This window comes from Alternaria arbusti, assembly GCF_024043155.1.
Source record: "Alternaria arbusti strain BMP 1465 chromosome Unknown scaffold_11, whole genome shotgun sequence".
Lineage (NCBI taxonomy): Eukaryota > Fungi > Ascomycota > Dothideomycetes > Pleosporales > Pleosporaceae > Alternaria > Alternaria arbusti.
This window is the reverse complement of record NW_026249951.1, coordinates 284694-306150: the sequence shown is the minus strand read 5'-3', so window position 1 is coordinate 306150 and position 21457 is coordinate 284694. Positions and strand designations below refer to the sequence as shown.

General features: G+C 53.5%; 10 protein-coding genes across 10 annotated transcripts; 4 read left to right on the top strand and 6 right to left on the bottom strand.

Annotated features, from left to right (window-relative positions):
* Positions 1-1751: 1751 nt before the first annotated feature.
* Positions 1752-3745, top strand: J4E86_007713 (uncharacterized protein; the record flags this gene model as incomplete). Its single annotated transcript, XM_051448229.1, has 8 exons — positions 1752-1880; positions 1941-2183; positions 2233-2255; positions 2320-2483; positions 2537-2620; positions 2678-2774; positions 2824-3513; positions 3571-3745. 8 exons carry the CDS (start codon positions 1752-1754, stop codon positions 3743-3745), a joined length of 1605 nt encoding a protein of 534 aa, XP_051300496.1.
* Positions 3746-4557: 812 nt separating this feature from the next.
* On the bottom strand, positions 4558-6141 carry J4E86_007712 (uncharacterized protein; the record flags this gene model as incomplete). The annotated part of the gene is made up of 2 exons (XM_051448228.1): positions 4558-5774; positions 6000-6141. 2 exons carry the CDS (start codon positions 6139-6141, stop codon positions 4558-4560), a joined length of 1359 nt encoding a protein of 452 aa, XP_051300495.1.
* A 597-nt stretch (positions 6142-6738) lies between these two features.
* LSM6 (U4/U6-U5 snRNP complex subunit lsm6) lies at positions 6739-7112 on the bottom strand (the record flags this gene model as incomplete). Its single annotated transcript, XM_051448227.1, has 3 exons — positions 6739-6767; positions 6822-6935; positions 6986-7112. 3 exons carry the CDS (start codon positions 7110-7112, stop codon positions 6739-6741), a joined length of 270 nt encoding a protein of 89 aa, XP_051300494.1.
* Positions 7113-7463: 351 nt separating this feature from the next.
* J4E86_007710 (uncharacterized protein) lies at positions 7464-8977 on the top strand (the record flags this gene model as incomplete). Its single annotated transcript, XM_051448226.1, has 3 exons — positions 7464-7774; positions 7823-8726; positions 8813-8977. 3 exons carry the CDS (start codon positions 7464-7466, stop codon positions 8975-8977), a joined length of 1380 nt encoding a protein of 459 aa, XP_051300493.1.
* A 204-nt stretch (positions 8978-9181) lies between these two features.
* J4E86_007709 (uncharacterized protein) lies at positions 9182-10171 on the bottom strand (the record flags this gene model as incomplete). Its single annotated transcript, XM_051448225.1, has 1 exon — positions 9182-10171. The coding sequence occupies one exon, from the start codon at positions 10169-10171 to the stop codon at positions 9182-9184; it is 990 nt and encodes a 329-aa protein (XP_051300492.1).
* A 2650-nt stretch (positions 10172-12821) lies between these two features.
* On the bottom strand, positions 12822-13895 carry J4E86_007708 (uncharacterized protein; the record flags this gene model as incomplete). Its single annotated transcript, XM_051448224.1, has 1 exon — positions 12822-13895. One exon carries the CDS (start codon positions 13893-13895, stop codon positions 12822-12824), a length of 1074 nt encoding a protein of 357 aa, XP_051300491.1.
* A 741-nt stretch (positions 13896-14636) lies between these two features.
* AMT16_2 (Phospho-2-dehydro-3-deoxyheptonate aldolase amt16) lies at positions 14637-15816 on the top strand (the record flags this gene model as incomplete). Its single annotated transcript, XM_051448223.1, has 2 exons — positions 14637-14642; positions 14698-15816. 2 exons carry the CDS (start codon positions 14637-14639, stop codon positions 15814-15816), a joined length of 1125 nt encoding a protein of 374 aa, XP_051300490.1.
* Positions 15817-15965: 149 nt separating this feature from the next.
* On the bottom strand, positions 15966-17182 carry J4E86_007706 (uncharacterized protein; the record flags this gene model as incomplete). The annotated part of the gene is made up of 2 exons (XM_051448222.1): positions 15966-16862; positions 16913-17182. The coding sequence occupies 2 exons, from the start codon at positions 17180-17182 to the stop codon at positions 15966-15968; spliced, it is 1167 nt and encodes a 388-aa protein (XP_051300489.1).
* A 594-nt stretch (positions 17183-17776) lies between these two features.
* Positions 17777-18979, top strand: J4E86_007705 (uncharacterized protein; the record flags this gene model as incomplete). The annotated part of the gene is made up of 3 exons (XM_051448221.1): positions 17777-18387; positions 18434-18809; positions 18860-18979. The coding sequence occupies 3 exons, from the start codon at positions 17777-17779 to the stop codon at positions 18977-18979; spliced, it is 1107 nt and encodes a 368-aa protein (XP_051300488.1).
* A 752-nt stretch (positions 18980-19731) lies between these two features.
* On the bottom strand, positions 19732-21437 carry J4E86_007704 (uncharacterized protein; the record flags this gene model as incomplete). The annotated part of the gene is made up of 4 exons (XM_051448220.1): positions 19732-20913; positions 20964-21095; positions 21167-21350; positions 21397-21437. 4 exons carry the CDS (start codon positions 21435-21437, stop codon positions 19732-19734), a joined length of 1539 nt encoding a protein of 512 aa, XP_051300487.1.
* Between the last annotated feature and the right edge of the window lie 20 nt (positions 21438-21457).

The following is a 21457-nucleotide window of genomic DNA, read 5'->3' as shown; positions in this document are numbered from 1 at the left end:
TACAGCAGAGTTGCAACTTTAGTCGCAGCACACCACTACGACTGCGATTGCTCGCTCGAGCAACCTCGACCAGGAAGAGATGCGTCATGTGGCGCGATTTGTACAGATGTTCGACTGGATCTCGAATGCTGGTGGAGAAAGACATTGGTTGCCAGTCGCCATCTTCCCCCCGCGTACACGTATGCGGATGCTATGTGCGCGCTAGTCGGTCGCTTCTCGAGCGGTGCCAGGATACAAAGTCGGTCTGAGCTCGTTTGCACATGGAAAAAATACCTCGACTACTCGCTATCATCCGGTCGACATCCGGTAAATCTACTTGAAGTCGATTGTATACGCCAAGACGTACTATGGCAGCGCTGGCTCTAGCTACAATATATCCGGACGATGGATTTTTCTCGCCAGCTCGTCCTGATGGGGTACTAGGACATGCAAGCCTCTTGGTATATCTCCAGTTAAAACGCAAACGTACTCCGGATGTGTAATTGGAACCGATGGCCTGCTTAAATCCATAACCGCACGTGCGTAGGCATTGCTACCAGGATCCAAGCCGGGCCAGTGGGTGTGTCCGCGTCATCCGTATCCATACACGTGGGAAGAGGTGTGCATGATCAAAAAGAAAGGAACCCATGGAGAAGCGGGCCTTGGACCTCATTGCCTGCAGGCAATGCTACCCGCGATGTTACCTTTGTCTCTCGCTATCGATATCTCTGTATGCACGTAATGACGATTAAACCTTGTTCTGCTTCGAGAGACCCCGGAAAATATGAAGGCGTGTTAGGTCACCTGGCGGCTTGCACAAGGACGGCCGAGGTAGGTCCTTTTGCTGGTCTGGGAATACAGCGGTAAGTAGGCTCTGTCCTTGAAGTCGCTTCCTTAGGTGCAGCGAGGTACAGATGCGATACAAGACCGACGTCGGATTTGACTCCACCAGAGCTTTTGTCCTCCAATCAGACGTGAGCGGTCGGTCCTACCTCTTGGTAGTGGTGCCATGTGGGGCACAACCCGCCTAAGCGCGCCTTTGCAACTGTCACTTTTCGACATCGATAGCTTGCCGTGCACTCACCTATTCGCCATCTTGGTCGGCGGCAGTCCGTCAAGGGTCGCGGCTTGACCTAGCCGTATCGATAGTCAGGGGTCCTGAAGGGCCTCTTCCGTCATCTAGCGCACGGAACATTTCCTCATCCAGCTGTGATTCGCCCACGCGTTCGTGCGTTTGCGCACAAGCCTCGAATTAGAGCCGCAGCCTCGGACTCGTCCAGACGTTCACCGTTTTCCCCGATTGCCACACTACACCCTTATGGATCGGACCGTTGGTCCTTCCAGCATGACAGACGAGGCGCTTCGTGTTCTGCGTGGTAGTTGCATCGGGTCTACTTACTTTCTAGGACAGCAGACGTTGTGATAGCGCTAGAGAAGGGTGGGTTGCTCGTCTTTTCATCGACCGCGGAACACACGATAGGTGAGAGCGTCCATCAAGCGACGCAGCTTGTGTAGCATGCAGATGGCCTGACATTAATTCGATCGTGCTGCAGTGCAGTGGCACAGTTCAGCTAGCCAACAATGACTTTAGTTTACTTGCATAGAAGCTTAGACGTAATGTAACGGGTCGTTCCAACCGGCTCGTCCGCGCAGCAGAACCTGTAGCTAGAGCAACGGCGATATGGTAACTTTCTATATGTACCAATGCTTGACACCCCGCGCCTATTAGCCCAATCTAAGGTCTTACTTCGTAACCAAACTTTACTGCCATCATGGACTTTTTAGAGATGCAGAGCGTACATTTGCCAGCGCTCAGCCCATTGGCGGTCAATGCTGCGAGCAGCATCTTCGGTTTGATATCGATTTTCTTTTGTTACAAGGCTTTGGTTGCGAAGAAGCTGGTACGTACCGGATGCACATCCTCCGTATGCATTATGAGTGTACACTGACCTGTTCACCAGGCTTCTTCTCCATCAAGGATCTTGAAGACCATCTTCAAGCCTATCACCAAGCGGTACCAGGCATGGGCATATCTCTTCTGGGGCCCTGAAATCATCCAGAAAGCGTTTGATGAGGCGAAAGGGAAGCCATTCGAGCTCTTCGCCCCGGATAACCGATATGTCTTTGTCTCCGACCCTCAGCAGATCAAGGAGCTAGACAATGCGCCAGATACGGTGCTGTCACTTCAGGCAGCGTCAAAGCAGGTGAGCTCCTCGGCAGCTTTCGTTCTTGGCGATTATTGACAAATTGTAGATGCTACAGCCCCTCTACACTATGTAGGACGACCCTCGCGCTTCTCGAAGTCAGTCTTTGTGCATTCGGTCTACTAACGAGTCGCAGGCACGGCTTCAACTGGTTTGACCGACGTGGTACTGAGGGTGTTGGATTTATCCGCGCTCTTCGTACACTTTTGACCAACAACTTGCCCAAGATCCTTCCTGACCTTACTTGCATCATCCGCACCAGGTTCCAGGAGCTACATGCTGGACACCCAGTGATCAACGGTAATACAACGCGAGGCTTTGACCTATGTAAATCTGCTGACAATGATCAACAGGAAAGAAGCAGTCGGATGTGTACCACATGACTGTGAAGTTGGTCGTCTTGTCGAATGCAGTATCTTTCTTTGGAAAGGATTTGGGTAAGTCTCGTGCCATGCACTTCGCTCATTGCTTCGTGCATGACTGACCGAAGGCAGCAAAGGATGAGCAGTTCATGGTCTCCGCCCTCGCATACATTGAGGAAACTCTGATCTGCGCTGAGATCGTTCGCCTGCTACCCGGGTTCATGACCCCGTAAGTGCTATTGCCGAGTCACATCAACTCTCCTTACTAATTTGTACAGCATCGTCGGCGGCATCATCGCTCGCACACTCAAGTCACACGCTGTCATCTTTAACAGGCTTCTGCCCATCGCCGAAGAACGATGCATCGAGCGAGACGCAGCCAAGCTAGGCCAAAAAGTGCCCCAACACGCCGACTGCATCCAATGGATCATGGAGACATCACCCAAGAACGCGCCCTGGACACCTCAGCGTGTCGTCCACGAGCTGATGGCCATCTGGTTTGGCTCCGTGCACGCCGTCTCCACAACCGTAACTTTCGCCATCCACGACCTCTGCCTCCACCCTGAGTACGTAGAACCTCTACGAAGGGAGTGCGAGTCCCAATACGCCGCGTTTGAGCAAAGCGGTGTTGGACTTCCGCTTCTCGACAGCTTTATCAAAGAGTCTGCGCGCTTGACACCCGTTGAGTCGCAAAGCACACGTCGCTCAGCACTCCAACCTTTCTCTCTCAAAGACGGTACTCACGTCAACATTGGAGATTGGTTCTGCACACCCGTCCGCGCCATCATGACGAACCCCGTCGATTACCCTGAAGCAACAACATTCAGCGGTTTCCGCTTTGCTGACCCGCAACTCGTCAAGAGCCTGGAGAATGCCGATGGCGCTTTCGACATTCTGCAGAAGAAGCCAACGAAACTGACTGACTTTGACATGACATTCCACGTCTGGGGAACGGGCAGAATGGCCTGGTAAGTCTCTTGCTGTATCTCGGTTGTTGTGAAGACACTGCTAACGATTCGTTACAGCCCCGGAAGGTTCTACGCCTCAGCTGTCATGAAGGTCATCCTCGGGCAAGTCATCTTAAACTACGACTGTGAGCTTGTCAACCCGACTGCGAAGCGCCTCTTCACTTGGCGGTCGACCATCTTGCCTAAGCCTAGTGCTAAGGTCGTCTTCACTCCGATCAGGGAAGCGAACTAGAGAAGGAGGTATATGGGATGATTCAACGTTGATGCTCGCTGCTGGATATGCAGAGCAATGACGCAACGGACGATGCGGGAATGGCGTTATTTCCCTTTCTTTTTTTCTGACTGCACGAATTTCCTAGACGAGTACATGATACAACGACTGCTACACATGAATACACGCCACCTTATCATCATGACGCCTACTGCTACATTGAGCTGCTCGCCAGCCAGGGTGATGCTCACAATCTCATCACTCATAACATCACATTGCACATCATGACACACCAACTTCTAATATGTATACATTGAACGCAGGGTATCTCCCAGAAAGAAAGCAAAAAAGACACGATCTTGCCGCTGAACGCCACCCATCCCAATACCGCGACCGTTTTCAGCGACAACTCGCCTACTAGCGCCCCGGGCAGCCCTGATAAAAGAAAAGCACCTCCTAGCACTGCCGGTCCTCGGCCCGATTGAAGACTCGCCTAGTATGCGCCGCCCGTAGCTAAGAGCATTCCAATTCGGACCACGTCACACGTTGGATGTGGAGCAAAGCTGCACCTAGCCATGCCGACACGGCAATACTGCAGACGCCATTCGCGCGGACAATAGTCGCGCTCCAATGCTGCAGACGCAAGACCAGAAAAAGGGAAGAAAAGAAGCAGTCTAGATTTCAGCCGTTAGCTTTAGTTGCTGCGCTGGAGGATGTGGTACGCACTTTTGTTATACAAGTCGTTGGGGAATTGATCCAGTCCCAGATTTCGTCACTGGGTGGACGTGTTCAAGTGTGCAGTCGGTTCAAGAGATGTCTTGACTGCTCAATCACTACCAGCCCGGTCCCTGGCCAAATGGATACCGGTGGCCGGCATCTTCTAGAAAAGCATGACCAGTCTGGCTCTTAGTCAGGTGACCGTTTGCCCGTGCCATCTTCGCTCCGGTCTGAGGATGCAGCAACTGGGTGTCCGACTGCGACCGTGTGAAGGGCATGGCGTCTGCAGTAATATTCAACTTGTTCCACTCCGCCCAGTTGGTGTCGTCACGAGCTAGCAGACTGCTGTAATGATCAATGTCGCGGCGTGGTGGAGATGGGGCTGAAGCAGGCCGGTTTGCTACGACGAAGCCGCGCTGTACGTTGTTCGTGGGGGATGCGTCTTCATGGGTCGCGACCTTGCCGACAGAGTCATGTTGGGGCGCGGGGTGAATGTTGGAATGATAGTTCAGTCTCATCCGCTTGTCAAAGGTCGCAGGGATGAGATATCTCAATTCAAGGTGGGGTTGGGAAGGCAATGGAAGCGCTGCGTCAGAGTCGCGATCCTCTCTAGTCCAGGATATGATCGAGACGGGCGGTGGTGTATTGCTGACATCGTCATTCTTAGGCGAGACTGGTTTGCGTCCCGCAAAGAGTTCGACGACCCAATTGTGCCATGCGCCAAGAGAGGGCTTTCTTGAGCTTCCCGTCGATACCTGAGCCAAAGTTGCTGCAGTGATGGCTACCGCTGGAGTGCGATCTGTTGCAGTGACCGCCACAACTGGAGTCAGAATTGCTGGAGCGACTGTCGACACTGAAGATGGGTCTGCCGTAGTGGTTGTTGCCGCTGATGCTGGTTGTGCTGTAACTACTGTTGATGCGGATGCTACTGCGACCGTCGCATCTGGCCCTGTCGACGGTGAGTCTGGTGTAGCAACTGCCACCCCCGATGATGCATCTGCTGTAGTCTCCTCTGACAACTGAGAAGGGCCCGCTGTAGCAAGTTCAGCGACAGGAGAGTCACCTAATGTAGTTTCCGTTGCCGCTGGCAGAGTGTCCGGCCAAGACCAGTCTGGCGGAGGATACCAAATAGGCGCCAGGTTTAGAAGAGAGGCAGGCGGGTCGTCATCCTCATCTTCAAATTCCGTTGGCGCGCCAGAACCGCACGGGATAGCAGAGATACCATCATCGCCTGATTCATCTCGATTACCGCTCTCGCAGGTACCGCTCGTCTCGTGATCTTGCTCATCCGTAGCGCTACGGGCTGCTTCTGAACCGTCCGTGGTAACAGGGGCTCTGTCACGTATTAGTACGGTTCGAAGACCGCTTTTGAAGGCGCCGGCAGACTCTTGATCGTCAGTAGTTAGTACATGGCGCCTGGCGAAGGACGATCCGTTATCGTCAACAGGGTTGCTATTATCGTCATGAATCGGATCGTTGGATTCAACAGAAGCCGTGTACACTGAGCCAGTCAGCGGATTCATTTGGTGGATATACGGTTTGAAGCAACGATGTCTACCTTTTGGTGCTTTTGTAGGGCTCTGCGCATCGCTGTTTGTTTGTTTTGCTTTCGGCTTCTCGACGTGGTGCTTCTTGCTGGTTCTTCGCGACTTCGCCTGGCTACGGAGCTGGGCGCGAGACTTGACTTTGGGCACAGTCATCGCAAAACGTGCAGCTGGGTTGGATGAGATTAGAAGGTTAGTGCATGCCACTCGTAGCACGAGCGATGCGGGTGCGGCAATGCGTGAGATCTGTAAAGAGCAATTCAAAATCAGACGTAGAGGCGCGGCTTGTTGTTGTGTATGCTAACAGTAGCTGCGCGTAGACAAGTCCACAATGTTTGCAGGGTCCAACAGCGCAGTGCGCATCGCGACAGCGCAAAGTCTAGGTGAACCAGTCGTAGGACAGGGATTGCAAATTTAGGAGACAGTGACGACATGGTGAAGGAGAGCGGGAATGAGAGGAATACGTATATAGTCTTCACCGTTGACCATATTGGGGTGGAGGTGACGGTGAGTTGATACAGAGGACGGCGCCGAGATACTTAAGAGCAGTTCAGAAGTTTGCGTGACTGTCACTTGCACCACCCGACAATCAGCTTTAATATTGAATCATTCGTGGAAGCGTCAGGTGTATACCTCATGACAGTCGTCCAAGCTCCTATTGGCGCTGAGTATGTGTAAGATACGGGTCATCGATCATCACGTGTGGCTGGTTGCCGCGACCACCCTGCTTCTAGACTGAAAAGCTGCGGCTCTTCATGCCTTGTCTGCACAGATGTATGTGACTGCACGTCCGTTAGTACGAAGCGAAGTGAAGAGCAAAGTGGTGTGTTGGATACCATTGTTACCACGGACGAAAGCATCTCCCCAATTCCGGGTGACGCGTCCCTCAGACACCTCCTTGCATCGCTCCAGTGCAATGTTCATGTAGCCATCTACTGACTGAAGGTCGCCTATATGGAGATTAGTAATTGATGTGCATCATAGGCACGTCAAGGGCTACCTTTGTAGATGATACCAGAGTTCAGCTTGACGGTGACGGGAGCTCCGATAATTTCACTGAGGAAGCCGCTAGGATCTCTAGAGTCACCGGCGGCTTCGGGTGCTGGGCTTTCACCGTTGGTGGACATGGTGATGAGGGTGGTGGTGATGCCGAATTTTCTAGCAAACAATCAGCAACTTATTACGACGCGTCTAGATAGATCTTACGTTGATGCTTAAGTAGGCGTAAGCAGATATTTCTTGAAGTCGGTCGCCGATGATGCGGACGTGAGAGATGGCGATGCTGGGTCGTGTGGAAAGGCAGAGTGCACGGGCCCAGTCTCTTCCTCATCGCGAGAAGCGTGACTGCGCGCGTTGAGGCCCCACTTGCACCAACCCGCGCCTGCCCCGACAGCGGCCTTGCCCTTTCCTACACACTACCCTGGGGTAGCACGACACCTCCTCCGCCCACTCAGACCGCCCATGGCACCGCCCGAACGATGACCGACACACCCGCAAGCGTCGCACCACCCAAGAAACGCAGCCTGTTCAAGCGGGCGGCATGGCAGGATGCGCCCAAGAAAGACGGCGAGGACATGTTCAGCCACTCCAACGAGTTCAATGACATAGTCGCCGAGCAAGCGAGGATCCGCGCAGAAGAGAAGAAGCAGGCCGAGGCAGCCAGGAAGCGCAAACACTCTGAGCCGCGCGACCAGAAGCGCCGTCGCATATCAAACGACACCGAAGAGCCCGTGCCTACCAAAAGTAGCTCAGCCAGCAGAGAGCGGGCGAGTAGGACCGCCAGCAAAGTGTACGCATCAGGCCCTATATCGCAATATTAGTACTAACAATAGCCCAGGCGCAGCAAAGTGTCCCCCTCTCCCGCGCCATCGCATCCGCCGCCGGACTCGCTCACAGCACGGTACGACTCTCTCACCAAATCCGCCTCCTCGAGTGTTTCATTGCCACAACAGACGTCTTCCGTCATTGACCTAGGCGATTCAGACCTGGACGACGACTCGGGCTATGTTTCCAAGCCGCACAACGACAAGTCTGAGTTGGACTACAAACCACCGAGATCCAGTGACAAACAGCCCATAGCCGTTCGACCATCGAAGCCACCTCCTATAGAGATCAAGGATGACGACGACGACGACGAGGAAGATGAGGAAGGCCTGGATCCTACAATAGCTGCATTGCAGGCCAGGGCACGAGCGCGCGTTGCAGCGGCCAAGGCGCAAGCCGCAGCAGCATCAAACGGCGACGCTCCGAAAGCACCCATAACGCAGCTCTTCATCGACCCACAAATACCCGGCGCAAATCCGTTGATGGTCAAGGTCAGGATAGACAGCACCATCGAGAAGCCACGGCTGGCATGGTGTCAGAAAGAAAAGTTCTCGCCTGAAACAACACGCAACGTCTTCTTCACATGGAAGGGCGCACGCCTCTTCGATAGCACATCGATACAGCGCTTAGGAATAAAGGTGGAAAACGGCAACCTATCCGTCGAAGGAGACTCTAACATTTACGACGACGTCAACCTCCCCAAGATTCATGTCGAAGCGTGGACAGAGGAGATCTACAGGCAGTGGAAGAGGGATGAGGCTGCGGCAGCTGAGACGAGAAAGATCGCCGCCGCAACACCTGCCGTGGCAAAAGAAAAGACTCCAACACCAGAGCCCGAGCCTGAACCCGCTTCCAACCGGGTCAGGTTGATCCTCAAGGCGAAGGGTAAACCCGAGTTCAGGTTGACAGTCAAACAGGTATGTGTCGACTGTCCCTTTGGAGTATGCACAAAAGTGCGACGCCAAACCTCATCAGCCTTGTCCAAATGCTAACTAGTCATTAGGAGACCACCGTCGCCCACATCGCAAGTGCCTACAAGAACAGCCAAAAGATCGATAAAAGTCAGCCAATCACGCTTATGTTTGATGGTGAGCGGCTAATGCCCATGGATACTGTGGAAGGGTGCGATCTTGATGACAAGTGTATGGTTGAAGTTCTCTTCAAGTGATTAGGTTTCCAGTTGGGATACAACAGATTACCCCGGCGTTCTTGTTTCCTCTCCTAGAGTTGCTTCTTGCTCACTTTGGCGTTGATATTATGACACGACCGCAAGCATGGCGTTGGTGGAGTACCAGACAGGATACAAGCATTTGTTGCACATGCATAGCGACGAGTTGGCTTCGCTCATCTATTTGTTGATTCTACAGACTTCTCAGATATTGGGGTTCTTTCTTCGGTTCGCACCACCATCCAGAATCAACTCCTGTCCACTCAAGAAACCCGCACCCATGACGTACTCGACCATCTCAGCGAGATCTTCTCCTCTGCCCACTCTGCCGGCTGGATGTTGCTTGTGGTAAAGCTCGTCCAGATCATCCGCCCAGGCCTTCATCCTCAGCTTCATCGCTTCCTCCTCATGAGGTGCAGTCTCTTTGTACGATCCGTTTTGCGTCTCTTTGATCTGCAGATCATAAGCTTTGCACTCGTGCTGCACGCTGACCCAGCCCGGTGAGATCGCCATAACACGGATTCCCCAGCGTTGGCACGAGACAGACATGGCCTGTGTAAGAGCCAGTACACCGCCCTTGCTCGCAGCATAGCCTTCGCAATCCGGGTCCGACTGATGAGCGCGGAAAGAAGCAACGTTGATGATGCAGCCTCCTTCGTCGAATTTGTCATCGCCATGGAGATTCAGCGGCAACTGATTGAACTCGTCCGTACGCTTCAAATCTTTCGTCCGATCAACACCCGGCGCACCATCTTTCTGCGTGTTCTTGCTCTTCATGAAAGGAATGACGGCTTGGCTCATATAGAAGGGTGCGCTGAGATTAGTAGCAATGTACTGTTCCCATTGCTCTCCCGTAGCGACATCTTCCATGGTCCCATTTCCCGCGTTGAAGAAGCCTCGCGCTACACCTGCATTGTTGACAAGGACATCTATGCGACCGCCGAAGAATTCCGCGGCTTTGGCAACTGCGCTGCGGATTTCCTCTGGATTGCGGAGGTTGGTTATCGAAGAGCTGACGCGTGGTGCGTAGGAGGCCAGATGTGTGTTTACAGCGTAATTCAGTTCGTCTTTGTCGAAATCGATGATGAAAACGCGATGCGATGCCGGTAACGAAAGCAAATGTCGTGCTGTGCAGCGGCCGATGCCTCGCGCACCGCCGGTGATGATGATGTTCTTGCTCTTAGTAGACGGCATGATGTTGGATCTGAACTTTTCTGAAAGCGCAAACGCAGGGTCTGGACTGTATCGTACAGACAAGCCGCTTCTTATATCTATCCTATCCGCGTTGGTGGCGCCTCACGCGCGGCAGCAATATCAAGCACCTGGCAGCGGGGAGCACACACCCTTTCAGCCTATTCAGCCCACCTTGGCTTATCCAGAACAGTAGTTCAAGGCCGCTTGTCCGCGAAAGCCCTATCTAGAATAGAAAGGCAGCTTCATAAACGTGCGTGCTGTTGAGAAAGCTTGGTGGGTCTGCGTGTGGTGGTGGGATACGTATCCCGTGGATTGGAAGCAGGCCCGCGGTTCCGTCGTCTTACGGCCTAGCTTGCTCCGACGGAACGTTGGGTTTGGAGATTTGATGACTGCATAGCGCTGTATACGTTGCCTCGGGCTGCTCGTTGTCTAAGACATGCTAAGCGATGTGTATTGGGCGTGCCTGCAGAGCCGTTGGAGGAGATACGGATTCCGGGAAGACGGATCGGCTTGCGGGCCGTGGAATGTGCTGTTTGTCAAGGGGATCCAACCAACACCAATGATGGCCCAACTCTGGTTCTCCTGCCCTTGGTCTCTGTCTCGCGCAATATTGTCTTCCGTTTTTGACATTACCGCGCGAGGTACTCACTTCACGCGGTGGTTGAGAGATCCACTCTTGCCGTGTTGTCGATTTTGCCGAGGTTAAAATGCGTGGCCTAACTACTATCACGACTGCTCATCTCGGATGTTGCTATCATCTCAATTTCTTCATGTGCTCTCACAAAGTGCTGCGTTACGTTCATAATAGAGCAGCTTGAGCAACACGATCCTTCTGATGGGGGGCTACGTTCACGATGCCCATAGCGTCATCATACCTCCACCGCCTGGAGGCCGCCGAACGGGTGTCAAAGCGGATAGTCTCCTCATCGATACCCCAAAAGCAGGACACACCGCTGGGTTACTCTATCGAATGAACCTGCTGATAACCTGATGAGGCTTGCTCCTATGTATTGCCCTCGTCCCTCACAGGGAGTACTCAATATTTCTCCTACCAAATCTGAAGCCCTCGCGTTGATCTCTCGTATCCTTCCTATCATAGAAAGGCAGTCAATCGTATGCAAGACATCGAATCAAATCTTCGGGTACGTCAGGAGGAGTATACAAAGACAGTCTCTTTGACATATGTTTTACATTATGCAGCTGCGTAGACCACTACCTACAGCCCTTCGAACAGAAACAAAGGAACTGTGCGTCTCGAACACGAGATCGCTGCAGTGAAACTACCCACACATGACGCTTCTCAGAAAGATAGCATCGTTGGTATACCTGATAGACGACTATATGTAATGACCTCCGTTCACGAAGTTTGCTCACCAGCACGAACCAAAATGCGCATCGCTATCCTCACCGTTCTTTTCCCAGCAATACATGGCGCCATCGTCCCGGCTCCTCTCTTCTTTGGGAATCCGGAAGATAGTCAAGTCGCATTACTGATCGGGTTTCTGGAAACATACGTGGACCACATGCCTTCAACGGCGGATTCTACATTGACTTCTGATATCAGTCAAGCATCTCCAGCTGTGTCAACGACGGTTTCATGTGTGTCTACCGTCACAAAAGATCCGTCCCTCAACACCGGAAGTACGCTCACCTCATCATGGGTGGTAGATGGCCCTGGTGCACCCAAATCGGCTCCTTCTCCAGTAACGCTTACCTCCACGGTATTGGTTATAATCTCAGGAAGCGCAAACCCGTCGCCGACTCCTTCCACTTCTGTCGCAACACCAACTAGCTCAAACACCGTGAGCCTCGTTGTCAGCACAACAATGAGCGCGGCACCATCTACATCCGACTCTGTGGCTCTCACACCACCGTATACGCCCCAGGGCATACCACCAAGCCCCGAAGGCATACCACCGGACTTCCACAGCACATTGATATTTCTCTCGACATGGACATCACTCAAATGGAAACCACTGCCCTTGCCCATGAACCCGACATCCCTAAAGCCAACATCTACATCAACAAAGATAGTCACTATAACACAGCCAGCCTCCACAACAAAGCCAGCACCTACGTCTAAAAAGCCAGTCTCTATAGAACAGCCTGCCCCCACAACAAAGCCAGTCTCTAGGTCCAAAAAGCCAATCTCTACATCCAAAACACCGGTCTCTACCTCCAAAAAGCCTGCATCTGCATCGAAGCCAGATCCGGGCCCTACTGTCATCACGAGCGTGATCAAACCGGATACGCGCTGCCCGTATCCTTATCCGCACATCTATTGTGGTAAGCCGAAGACGACGTTGATAACGATGACGAGCAAGACGAGTTAAAGAGTGAAGTCGAAGATGCGAGGTGCTGGTGTTCTCATCCTAGAACTCAATTTGGCGTTGAGGGGTCGATGGCTTTGTCAATGGGAAGCTTCAGTAGTGACTGGTCTAGGTTAGGTTCTTGAGGAGATGCGACTATCAGATACGTGCGAAGCTGCGTATATTTGGTACATTTCTCCCCTTCCTATCAGCCCTTGATGCAGTAGTACTTTCGCTGTCTTACTTTATTGTTGCAAAAGGATATTATTTCTTTTCCATACTAGTCACTTCGTAGCAGACAGCAAACGTGGCATCATCGCAGTGACCGCTTCAGCAACTACCTATCTTGTCGCCATTTCTTCCGAGACTTTGCGCCCAGCACACTCCTGCATCATCCTGTCTTGCACATTCTTCGCAGCGTGTGCATAAGATACGATGTCTACATCTGTGGCCTTGCCATCTGCGCCTCCGTCAAAGACCTCGTAACTGAACCAGCCCCTGAAGCCTGTCTCGAGCACTGCCTTTGCAACATCAACTACCGGTAGATATCCTCCATTGTAAGGAAGAGGTCTAAAATCGTGACTCCACCGTCCACGAGGTAACAAGCCGGCATCGTCACGCTCAGCATTGAACGGCTGAGGAACCTTGTACGCATCGCTGATCTGCAGTAGGTAAATCTTGTCCTTCGGAATAGTAGCACTCAGCTCCTCCAAGCTCTTCTGAAATCGCTTCTCCAATTCCTCCTTCGACACATCTTCTCGCAGGCCAGATGCTGTTCTAGGATCGCCCCACTCTCCACCTGCAGTCTGGAAAGTATCCAGACAAAGACCGATATTGGGACGGTCTACCTGCTGCACAATGTTCCATACGTCTTTCCAATCAGGAGCATGCGTCGACCAACACCAGTTTTCATAAGCCAGTCGGAAGTTGTGTTCCTTGAGCATATCGCATAGCACCTGGAGATCAGAAACCATCTTGCTCCTATCCAGTTTCTCGAGCGGTGCATCTGTCGATCCAACTTGCAGCATATCCGTCCCACAGGCCTGCATGATGCGGATCCAGCCGCGAGCGCGCTCCAGGGCGTCTTTGCGGCCGTCGGAACCTTCAGGCCAGCCTTCATAGTTGGCAAAGGGCTGCAACATCATGATCCCGAGGTTTCGCTTGTCGCATTCTTTCTTGATCTCGGCGGCTACTTTGCATAGTTCGTCGTAGTTGGATGGTTCGGCTTCATGGCCGAGGAGAGTTTGGCCGTAGGACAGGATGTCTGGGAAGGAAAGCTCGACTGCACTGAAACCTGCGGCGGATATAGCGTGGAGGCGATCGAGGAGTGGCGGAGGGTTTGAGGGCGATCCGAGCGAGCATGTCGCGTAGCTGATGGGGATGGATTGAAGGGTGGTGTAGTCGAGCGCGCCCATGATGATTATAGTTCGGAAAGTTTAGATACGTTAATAGTGATCTATTGTTGCTGTGCGGAAGTTACGATTTTGTGTATGGGTGAAATAGCTATATGCTGGCGCGCAACGGCTCTTTCGGTATGGCATGGCTGTGACGTAGATCTGGTGGGTAGCGATGACGGCACACTTGTCAAAGTCTAGTCGGCAGCTCGTACAAGCTCCGTCTGCCTGTCGAAGCAAATCTTGAGAGGCTTGGAGATAGCCAAATGTCTGCTAGTATCCATGGATCTATCGCTAGATCTCGTGGGAAAGTGATAGTAATGTCCCTCTTAACGGAAGCTTCAACGAGCCCCGCGGTCATCACATTCGTGGAAGAGGCATCTACCTTCGCTATTGAACATGTGGGGAGATCTGATAGTGGGAACCAGTCCAGTGCTTTGTATTTCACTGCACGTAGCCGTAAATACATTAAGGTAAGGCCCGAACGGCCCTTTTTACACGCTCGGTGTGCGGGCGTGCCTGGACCGGCGATGATGATTGAGGCTCGACCCCGCGCCACCTGAAAATCGGCGCGAATGCACCAATGAGGATCCCGCCGACTGCCGTCATACCAGAAAACATTCGACTCATAGGGTCCGGTATCGTCTGCAAGGAGAAGAAGAGCAGATAAAACCACTCTCGCCGTCCTGTTCAGCGCTCCCACTCTTCTCTCTTCCGTATACCCGACAATCGTCCAGTAGATCCTACGTCATCTCTAGAGACATGTCTGTACGTACACCACCATCACCACCGCCCCCAGTCGCCCTCTAACACGTCGTCGCAGTTCCACATCCAGAACCCAGCCGTGGGCGACCCACACAACTCGGAAGACTGGCGCATCAAGGGCTACAACCCCCTCACGCCGCCCGACCTCCTCCAGAGCGAAATCCCCCAGACAGCCAAGTCAAGAGACACGGTCCTCAAGGCGCGCGACGAAGCCGTCGAGATTGTCCAGGGCAAAGATGCACAGAAGCGGTTACTCGTCGTCATCGGCCCGTGCTCCATCCACGATCCCCCCGCCGCCCTCGAATACTGCGACCGGTTGATGAAGCTCAAGGAGAAGTACCAGGATGATCTCCTCATCGTCATGCGCTCCTACTTGGAGAAGCCGCGTACGACTGTGGGCTGGAAAGGTCTCATCAATGACCCGGATATCGACAACAGCTTCAAGATCAACAAGGGCCTGCGCATCTCAAGACAGCTCTTCGTTGATCTGACAGAGAAGGGCATGCCCCTGGCCAGCGAGATGCTGGATACCATTTCTCCCCAGTTCTTGGCCGATATGTTCAGCGTGGGCGCAATCGGCGCCAGGACCACGGAGTCGCAACTTCACCGTGAGCTTGCGTCGGGCTTGTCCTTCCCAGTGGGCTTCAAGAACGGCACAGACGGTACGCTCGATGTCGCTGTTGACGCGATTGGCTCCGCGAAGCACCCCCACCACTTCCTCTCCGTCACCAAACCCGGTGTTGTCGCCATTGTCGGCACCATTGGCAACGACGACTGCTTCGTCATCATGCGCGGCGGAAAGAAGGGCACAAACTACGATGCGAAGAGCGTCAAGGAGGCGCGCGAGAAGCTAGAGTCCAAGGGCATGAACTCGCGCCTGATGATTGACTGCAGCCACGGCAACTCGGAGAAGAACCACATGAACCAGCCCAAGGTTGCGCATGCGATTGCTGAGCAGATCGAGGCGGGTGAGACCGCTATCATGGGTGTCATGATTGAGAGCAACATCAAGGCTGGTACTCAGAAAGTGCCCAAGGAAGGCAAGGCTGGCCTCGAGTACGGCATGTCCATCACCGACGCGTGTATCGACTGGGAAACCACCGAGACGGTGCTCGCCGAGCTTGCTGAATCGGTTTCGAAGAGGAGGACTCTACTCGGCCAGAACGGCACCCACTAAAAGGCCATTCTCTTTTCGCGCACTATGGTCTGCAGGCACGGCGTAAGGATGGGGTCGGCGTTGTCAAACGTCTCAATTCAAAAGCATGTACATGGGTCTTGGGTACGGATTACGATTCAAAACATTACAGACAAACGCTATACTATTCACTACAACTCCATGATCTCCGGTGTATCGTCGTCACCGTCATCTGTGCTGTGTCTGGGGTACTTATCGTACCAGTCTCGCGGATTACCGCCTGGCAGACACAGGCCTAGTCGCCAGAAGTAATCGCGATGGGCAAAGAACAGCTGCCAGAACTTGAAGCGGGTGGGCACGCCCCAGGCAGGCTTATCCTCATCGCTCCCGGCAATGCAGTGCGTATCCTCGTCGCCCTCGCAATAGTGGATGTCGGCTACCGAGAAGGGTAGGCTTGACTCGGATATGAATATCTCTTCGCTGTGCATGCTGAAGCCCCATTCCGATAGCGGCAGCAAAGGTACCGGGTCGCCAATATGAGTGACACGGTGGAGTTTGTTATGGTCGTGGTCCGTGGTGATGCCAAAGCGCTCATCTACGTACTTGTTGAAGTGCTTGTTGCCTAGTCGTGGTTCGCCGAAGGTGGTCACATGGGGTTCCCATCCACGAGCCTTGAAGTCTAGCCCGGCGAGAGTTGCTATAGCACCGCCCAAAGAGTGTCCCACCAAGACCAGCTTGTAGTCGGGATACTTCTCCATAGCCTTGGACACATGTGGCAGGACCACCTTGCGTGTGTTGAGCCAGGAGGAATAGAAGCCCGTGTGGACAGTACAGTTATCGCACTTTGGCGGCTCCGCGGGTGGCGCATCGTCATCTACGTCTAGCACAGGCGCGATGAAGTCTGAAGTATCGTCGTCATCGTCGCCAGGGTATGGAACGTATTCTTGCGGGATAGTGGAAAGGTCCGCGATGGTGTTGGCGACAGAGTAGGTGCCTCGGAAGGCGAGGATCAGGCGCGGGTTGGTACGAGAATGCGAGAGCGCGATATAACCGCAGGAGTCAGACAGGAAAGGACCAGTATTCCATGCCTGTATATATCAGCACCTCATGCGACACATTGCTGGATGCAGCGACGTACCGTGACCAACTCGAACGTCTCAAAGTCGCGGTCTCCACAGCGGCTGGCGCATTTGAACGGCTTCTGGATGCCCAAGCCCGCTGTGCCTACACAGTAGGATATGTCGACAATGCGCGCGAGTTCTTCGAGTTCCCAGAAGAGGGCCTGCGAGATCAGCGTGGTGTCATTGCCGCGGAGTAGGGGCTGCTGCGTCGCATCGCCTCTACCGCGGGCGACGAAGGATGCGCAGAGCACAAAAGAAGACAGGAACAGGCCGCGTAAGATGCCCATCAGTAATGTCGGTTCACATATCCACAGGCTGGGCGGTATTGGAGGATGGGCTTGGTGGTGAGGTCAGAGGGACGGATGTGAACTAGTCGCGTGAATCGGCTGCGTGTGAAGCGTCCCGAGGTCACCAGGGGATAACAAGGTTTGTCCCGTATGCCGCCTGCACACAAGCTGTGATGCTATGAATAACACTCGACGTAGATAACTATCCCATATGGCTTGCTATCGAATTGTTAAAGCCCAATGCAGTGCAGCCGTCGGGTGAACACGAATTCCGGTATGCCCAGTGGCGTCAGCGCCGAGGGTCCCAAGCCAGCGCCAAGAACGGAAGGCACTCTGTTCGCGCTTTCCCGAACCTTGGAAGCTAGTGACATCATAGGGTGAAACGAAAGCAACAAATGGGTGGTTCATATTTGCAGGCTACGGGCTGCACGCTGCTGACACAATACCACCCTTTCCCTCCCCCCAAGATACGCCGACGCGTACAAGACACACGCTCACCCGTTGGCATCCGGACAAGACGCGACCGACTTCTCTTGTCTCCGCCGCATCCGCACTTTTCTCCTGGGCACTCCATCGTGCCACCGCTGCCACACAATGGCCACCGAGCAATCATCGACAGAGCCCTTGAGGCCCGTGACGCCTGCCGCCGATGCATCACGACCGACGACGGCCGGCCAGGCCGACACGCTGCCCGTCCCCGGCGTACAGGTCGACGGCGTGAGCGACGATGAACGAGAGCCGCGCAGCACGACGGCCGCCAGCAACGACGCCAACCTCACCCCAAGCGCACAACCAAGCCGCGCCCCGTCGCCCAATTCCCACGCCCAGTTTCCCCACACGCAGGTCACGTACGAAGACCCGGACTTCACCCGCCCGCCGCCGCTCAACTACACGCTGCGCACGCGCAAGAAGTCCATCTTCTGGTTCTGGACCCTCATCATCCTCGACTGCGTCTTCATGCCCATCGGCCTCTACTTTGGCATGTGGTATGGCCTGACGCGCGACCAATTGTCCGCCAACGCCGTCTTCAGTATCAGCACCGCCTTGCTCGGAACCGTGTCGATTGTCGAGTACTTCATCCGCTTCCACAGGCTATGGAAGAAGGGCTCCAGTTGTAGGGTCATTGGTGCGCAGAGATGGTACCTCGACTGGTTCCACTGGAACTTGTCGGTTGGTTGGTTCTTTGTTATGATTGAACTTATTGCGTAGGTCCTCTTTCCATCTCGAGTGTGCCCAGCTAACAGCTCGCAGTGGCACATGTCCTCATGACCCGCCCATCCGCGTCCTCGCCATGCCAGCCCCGACCATGATGTTTGCCATCGGTTGCGAACTCCTCCTCGTGGACATTCTGCGCATCATGAAAGTACCCGCACCGTGCCGTATCTCCTCGCTACCCCAGGGCGCGCCTCTCCGTCCGGGTATCTACGCGTACATTGAAGACATTTGCGCTGTCGACGGATCCGGTGGTACCGAGTTCCGCCAGCGATTGAACCTCCGTTACCAGGCCAGCAAGGGCTTCCGCACAATGCTTCACCGCTTGACATTGTTCTGGGCCATTGGCGCCATCGTCACAGCCGTGGTTTGCACAGCTATCATCTTCACTATCCAGCGAGACGCTGCTTACGTTGTACGTAATTCCCTTCTCCGCATGGCCTCTTCATTACTAACACCGTTCAGGTTGGCTGGGTTCTCCCCTTCCTCTGGGCCGGTATCTGGACCGCCATCACCATCCCCTGGGTCCAACGTGAACTCAAGAAAGAGTACGAAGAGTGGACCACGGCCAACTTCAAGGCCTAGACGGCTTAGATTCCCTTTTTCTTATCATGTACAATACACATATATCACTAGGATGCAAACCGAGACAGGAGTTCTGCTACATTGGCGATGGCGTTCGCGGGTTCACATTGGAATTGGGCCGTGTTGATACATTAGATACCACTTTTTTCGCGCAAAATACCAGTATCGCATTTTCCACGTCGTAATTTTCATTCATCTTGTGTATCTTCGCGTATGTGGTATGTACAACATACCTCATCGCATCCACTTACCCACTCTACTCCACTCACACACTTCCAACTATCCAACCCACAGCCGCAGCGTGCGTACACGTTACATCAACAAAGCCTATGCAAACCGTTGACATCACGACATTCGATCAATGGAATCAGCCCCTGTTTCGAATGTGGTTGATCAATCGTACGAGTAGTGCGTTTTGGGTGAGATAACTCGTACAATTCGGCTGATAATATGAGCTAAGCTTTTGGTTGATGACATCGTCCAAGGTTTTATGATGCATGGATCCACTTCCCGCGTCTTTCTTGATGCGGGTTAGGGTGCTTGGTAGTTGGACGTGGCAGTTATTTCCGGTATGTGACGGACATGGTATTGGACATGATGGGTTTCTTAGGTTTACGTCGGGTGCACGATGTTGTGTAGATACCTGTCATCGCGATGGTTAATCGTCGTTGTATACGAAATGTCGCGTCGCGTCACTATCTTCAACGATGGTCTCCAGCAAATCGGGTATCAATTGTACAGCTGTCCTCCATCTACTCTTCCATCGCGTCCTCTCCATTTGTCTTGATCTCTTGCTTCGTACTCTTATCCCCCTTGACGCCCAGTCTAACGACTTCCACATCCCAGCTCTCCATATCGACCAGCACAATCTTGCCTGAGGTCCTGAACTTGGGTACGCTAACAAGCAATACCTTTTCTCCAGCAGGACCTTCAATGACTCTCTTCTCAAACTTCTTCTGGCAGCCGGCAAAGTACATGTGCGGGCACTCTTTCAGCATCAAAGGATCCTCGTCTTGGAACGGGTAGCACCATAGCGTATCCGGGGCGGTAGGGGCTACGCAGCGCCACCGCAGCATCATCTCCATAGCCTCTGTCGGTTTTACGCGCTTAACGTATTTGAGCAGGTCTAGGACTGTTTGGCCTCCGGTGCCTAATACGCGGTATCCGTCGATGTCGCCTAACCAAGGGTTTGTGACTGCGTCGAAGCCGTTGAGGGTTGTGTTCGTCTCTATTGGGGGTTCGGCGTAGAGGCGTGTCTTGGGAAAGAGTGCGGGGTGTAGAGGTTGTTGCGGTAGGGCGACGTTGGAAGGATCCGAGGCTCCTGGGAGCATGGTGATGGGGAGCGAGGGAAGGATTTCGCAGAGGAACTCATCGAGGCGCGTGGTAGGTGCTGCGTTGTAGGATGAGGCATCGTATCCGTAGTGTCTTGCAGCGCTCTTCTTCGCGGCAAAGTCTTCTCTTGAGAGGATTGGAGAACCCTTTGCGAGTGAGCCACCCGCTATCACGAGTCGTGTTATTTTCGAGGCCTCGGCCTGTGTAGCTGGATCTGCAGCTTCGCCAGTCAGGTATTCCACCAGTAGATCCAGGGAGACCTCATCGTCGTCTGCGCCAGTCAATTCCAGACCTGAGACTAGGGCTATCTTTCCAGCCCTTTCCCGTTTTGGCGCCTTCTGCTTCTGCTTTGACAGCGCAACGTCGTCACGCTCCCACCGCGGTGGTTGTCTCGGTAGATCTGCGCATTGGGTTGCAATGACCATGAATGTGCCGTCTGCTTCCTCCGTACCCAGTGCCGCTAATATGCATCCCGTTACAAAATGTTGGTGAAGAGGCTCGCCTGTAACTCTGAGACGACCGGACTCGTCTTCCAGCATCATCTCGTCGGCGCCGGAGGAGGATACGTAGGTTTCGCGATGAGGGGGGTCCGCTATCCAATGCTGTCGATTATCAGAAATGATCTTTTGTGCGTTCGCGAAGGGGACCGTACATCTTTCTCAATGTCGTTCAACACGTTGGGCTTCTCGGCCATCTCCATGTATACTGTCCCTACCACCCAACAAAGCTCACCTTGCCTCACATCCAGCACTCGTTCAACGAAGGTTGCTTTTTGCCCGCCTAGCTTTTATGATGTTAGAATTCCTTTATCCCGTGAAGTGTGTATCCCCACTCCCACAGCTTGTTATTGCATACCTCGAAGTCGTTCCATGCATCCTCAGCTCTCTGTTTGACCGTCTTCTTCAATTGCATTAACCGCAAAAAGTACATATCGGCGAATTGTTGCGAATAGTGGCGCTCGGTGCCCGGTGGTAGTACGAAGTCGTGTAGTGGGTTGTACGCCGAATGGTTTCGAGACGGTGCGGGCGGCGCATCCTCACTGTTGCGGTCAGTATTGGGCTTCAAGGTGAATACAGGCCACGTACAAAGGCTCGCCATTGAGCAGCACATCATTTGATTCGGTCATTGTAGTGGTGAAGTAACTGT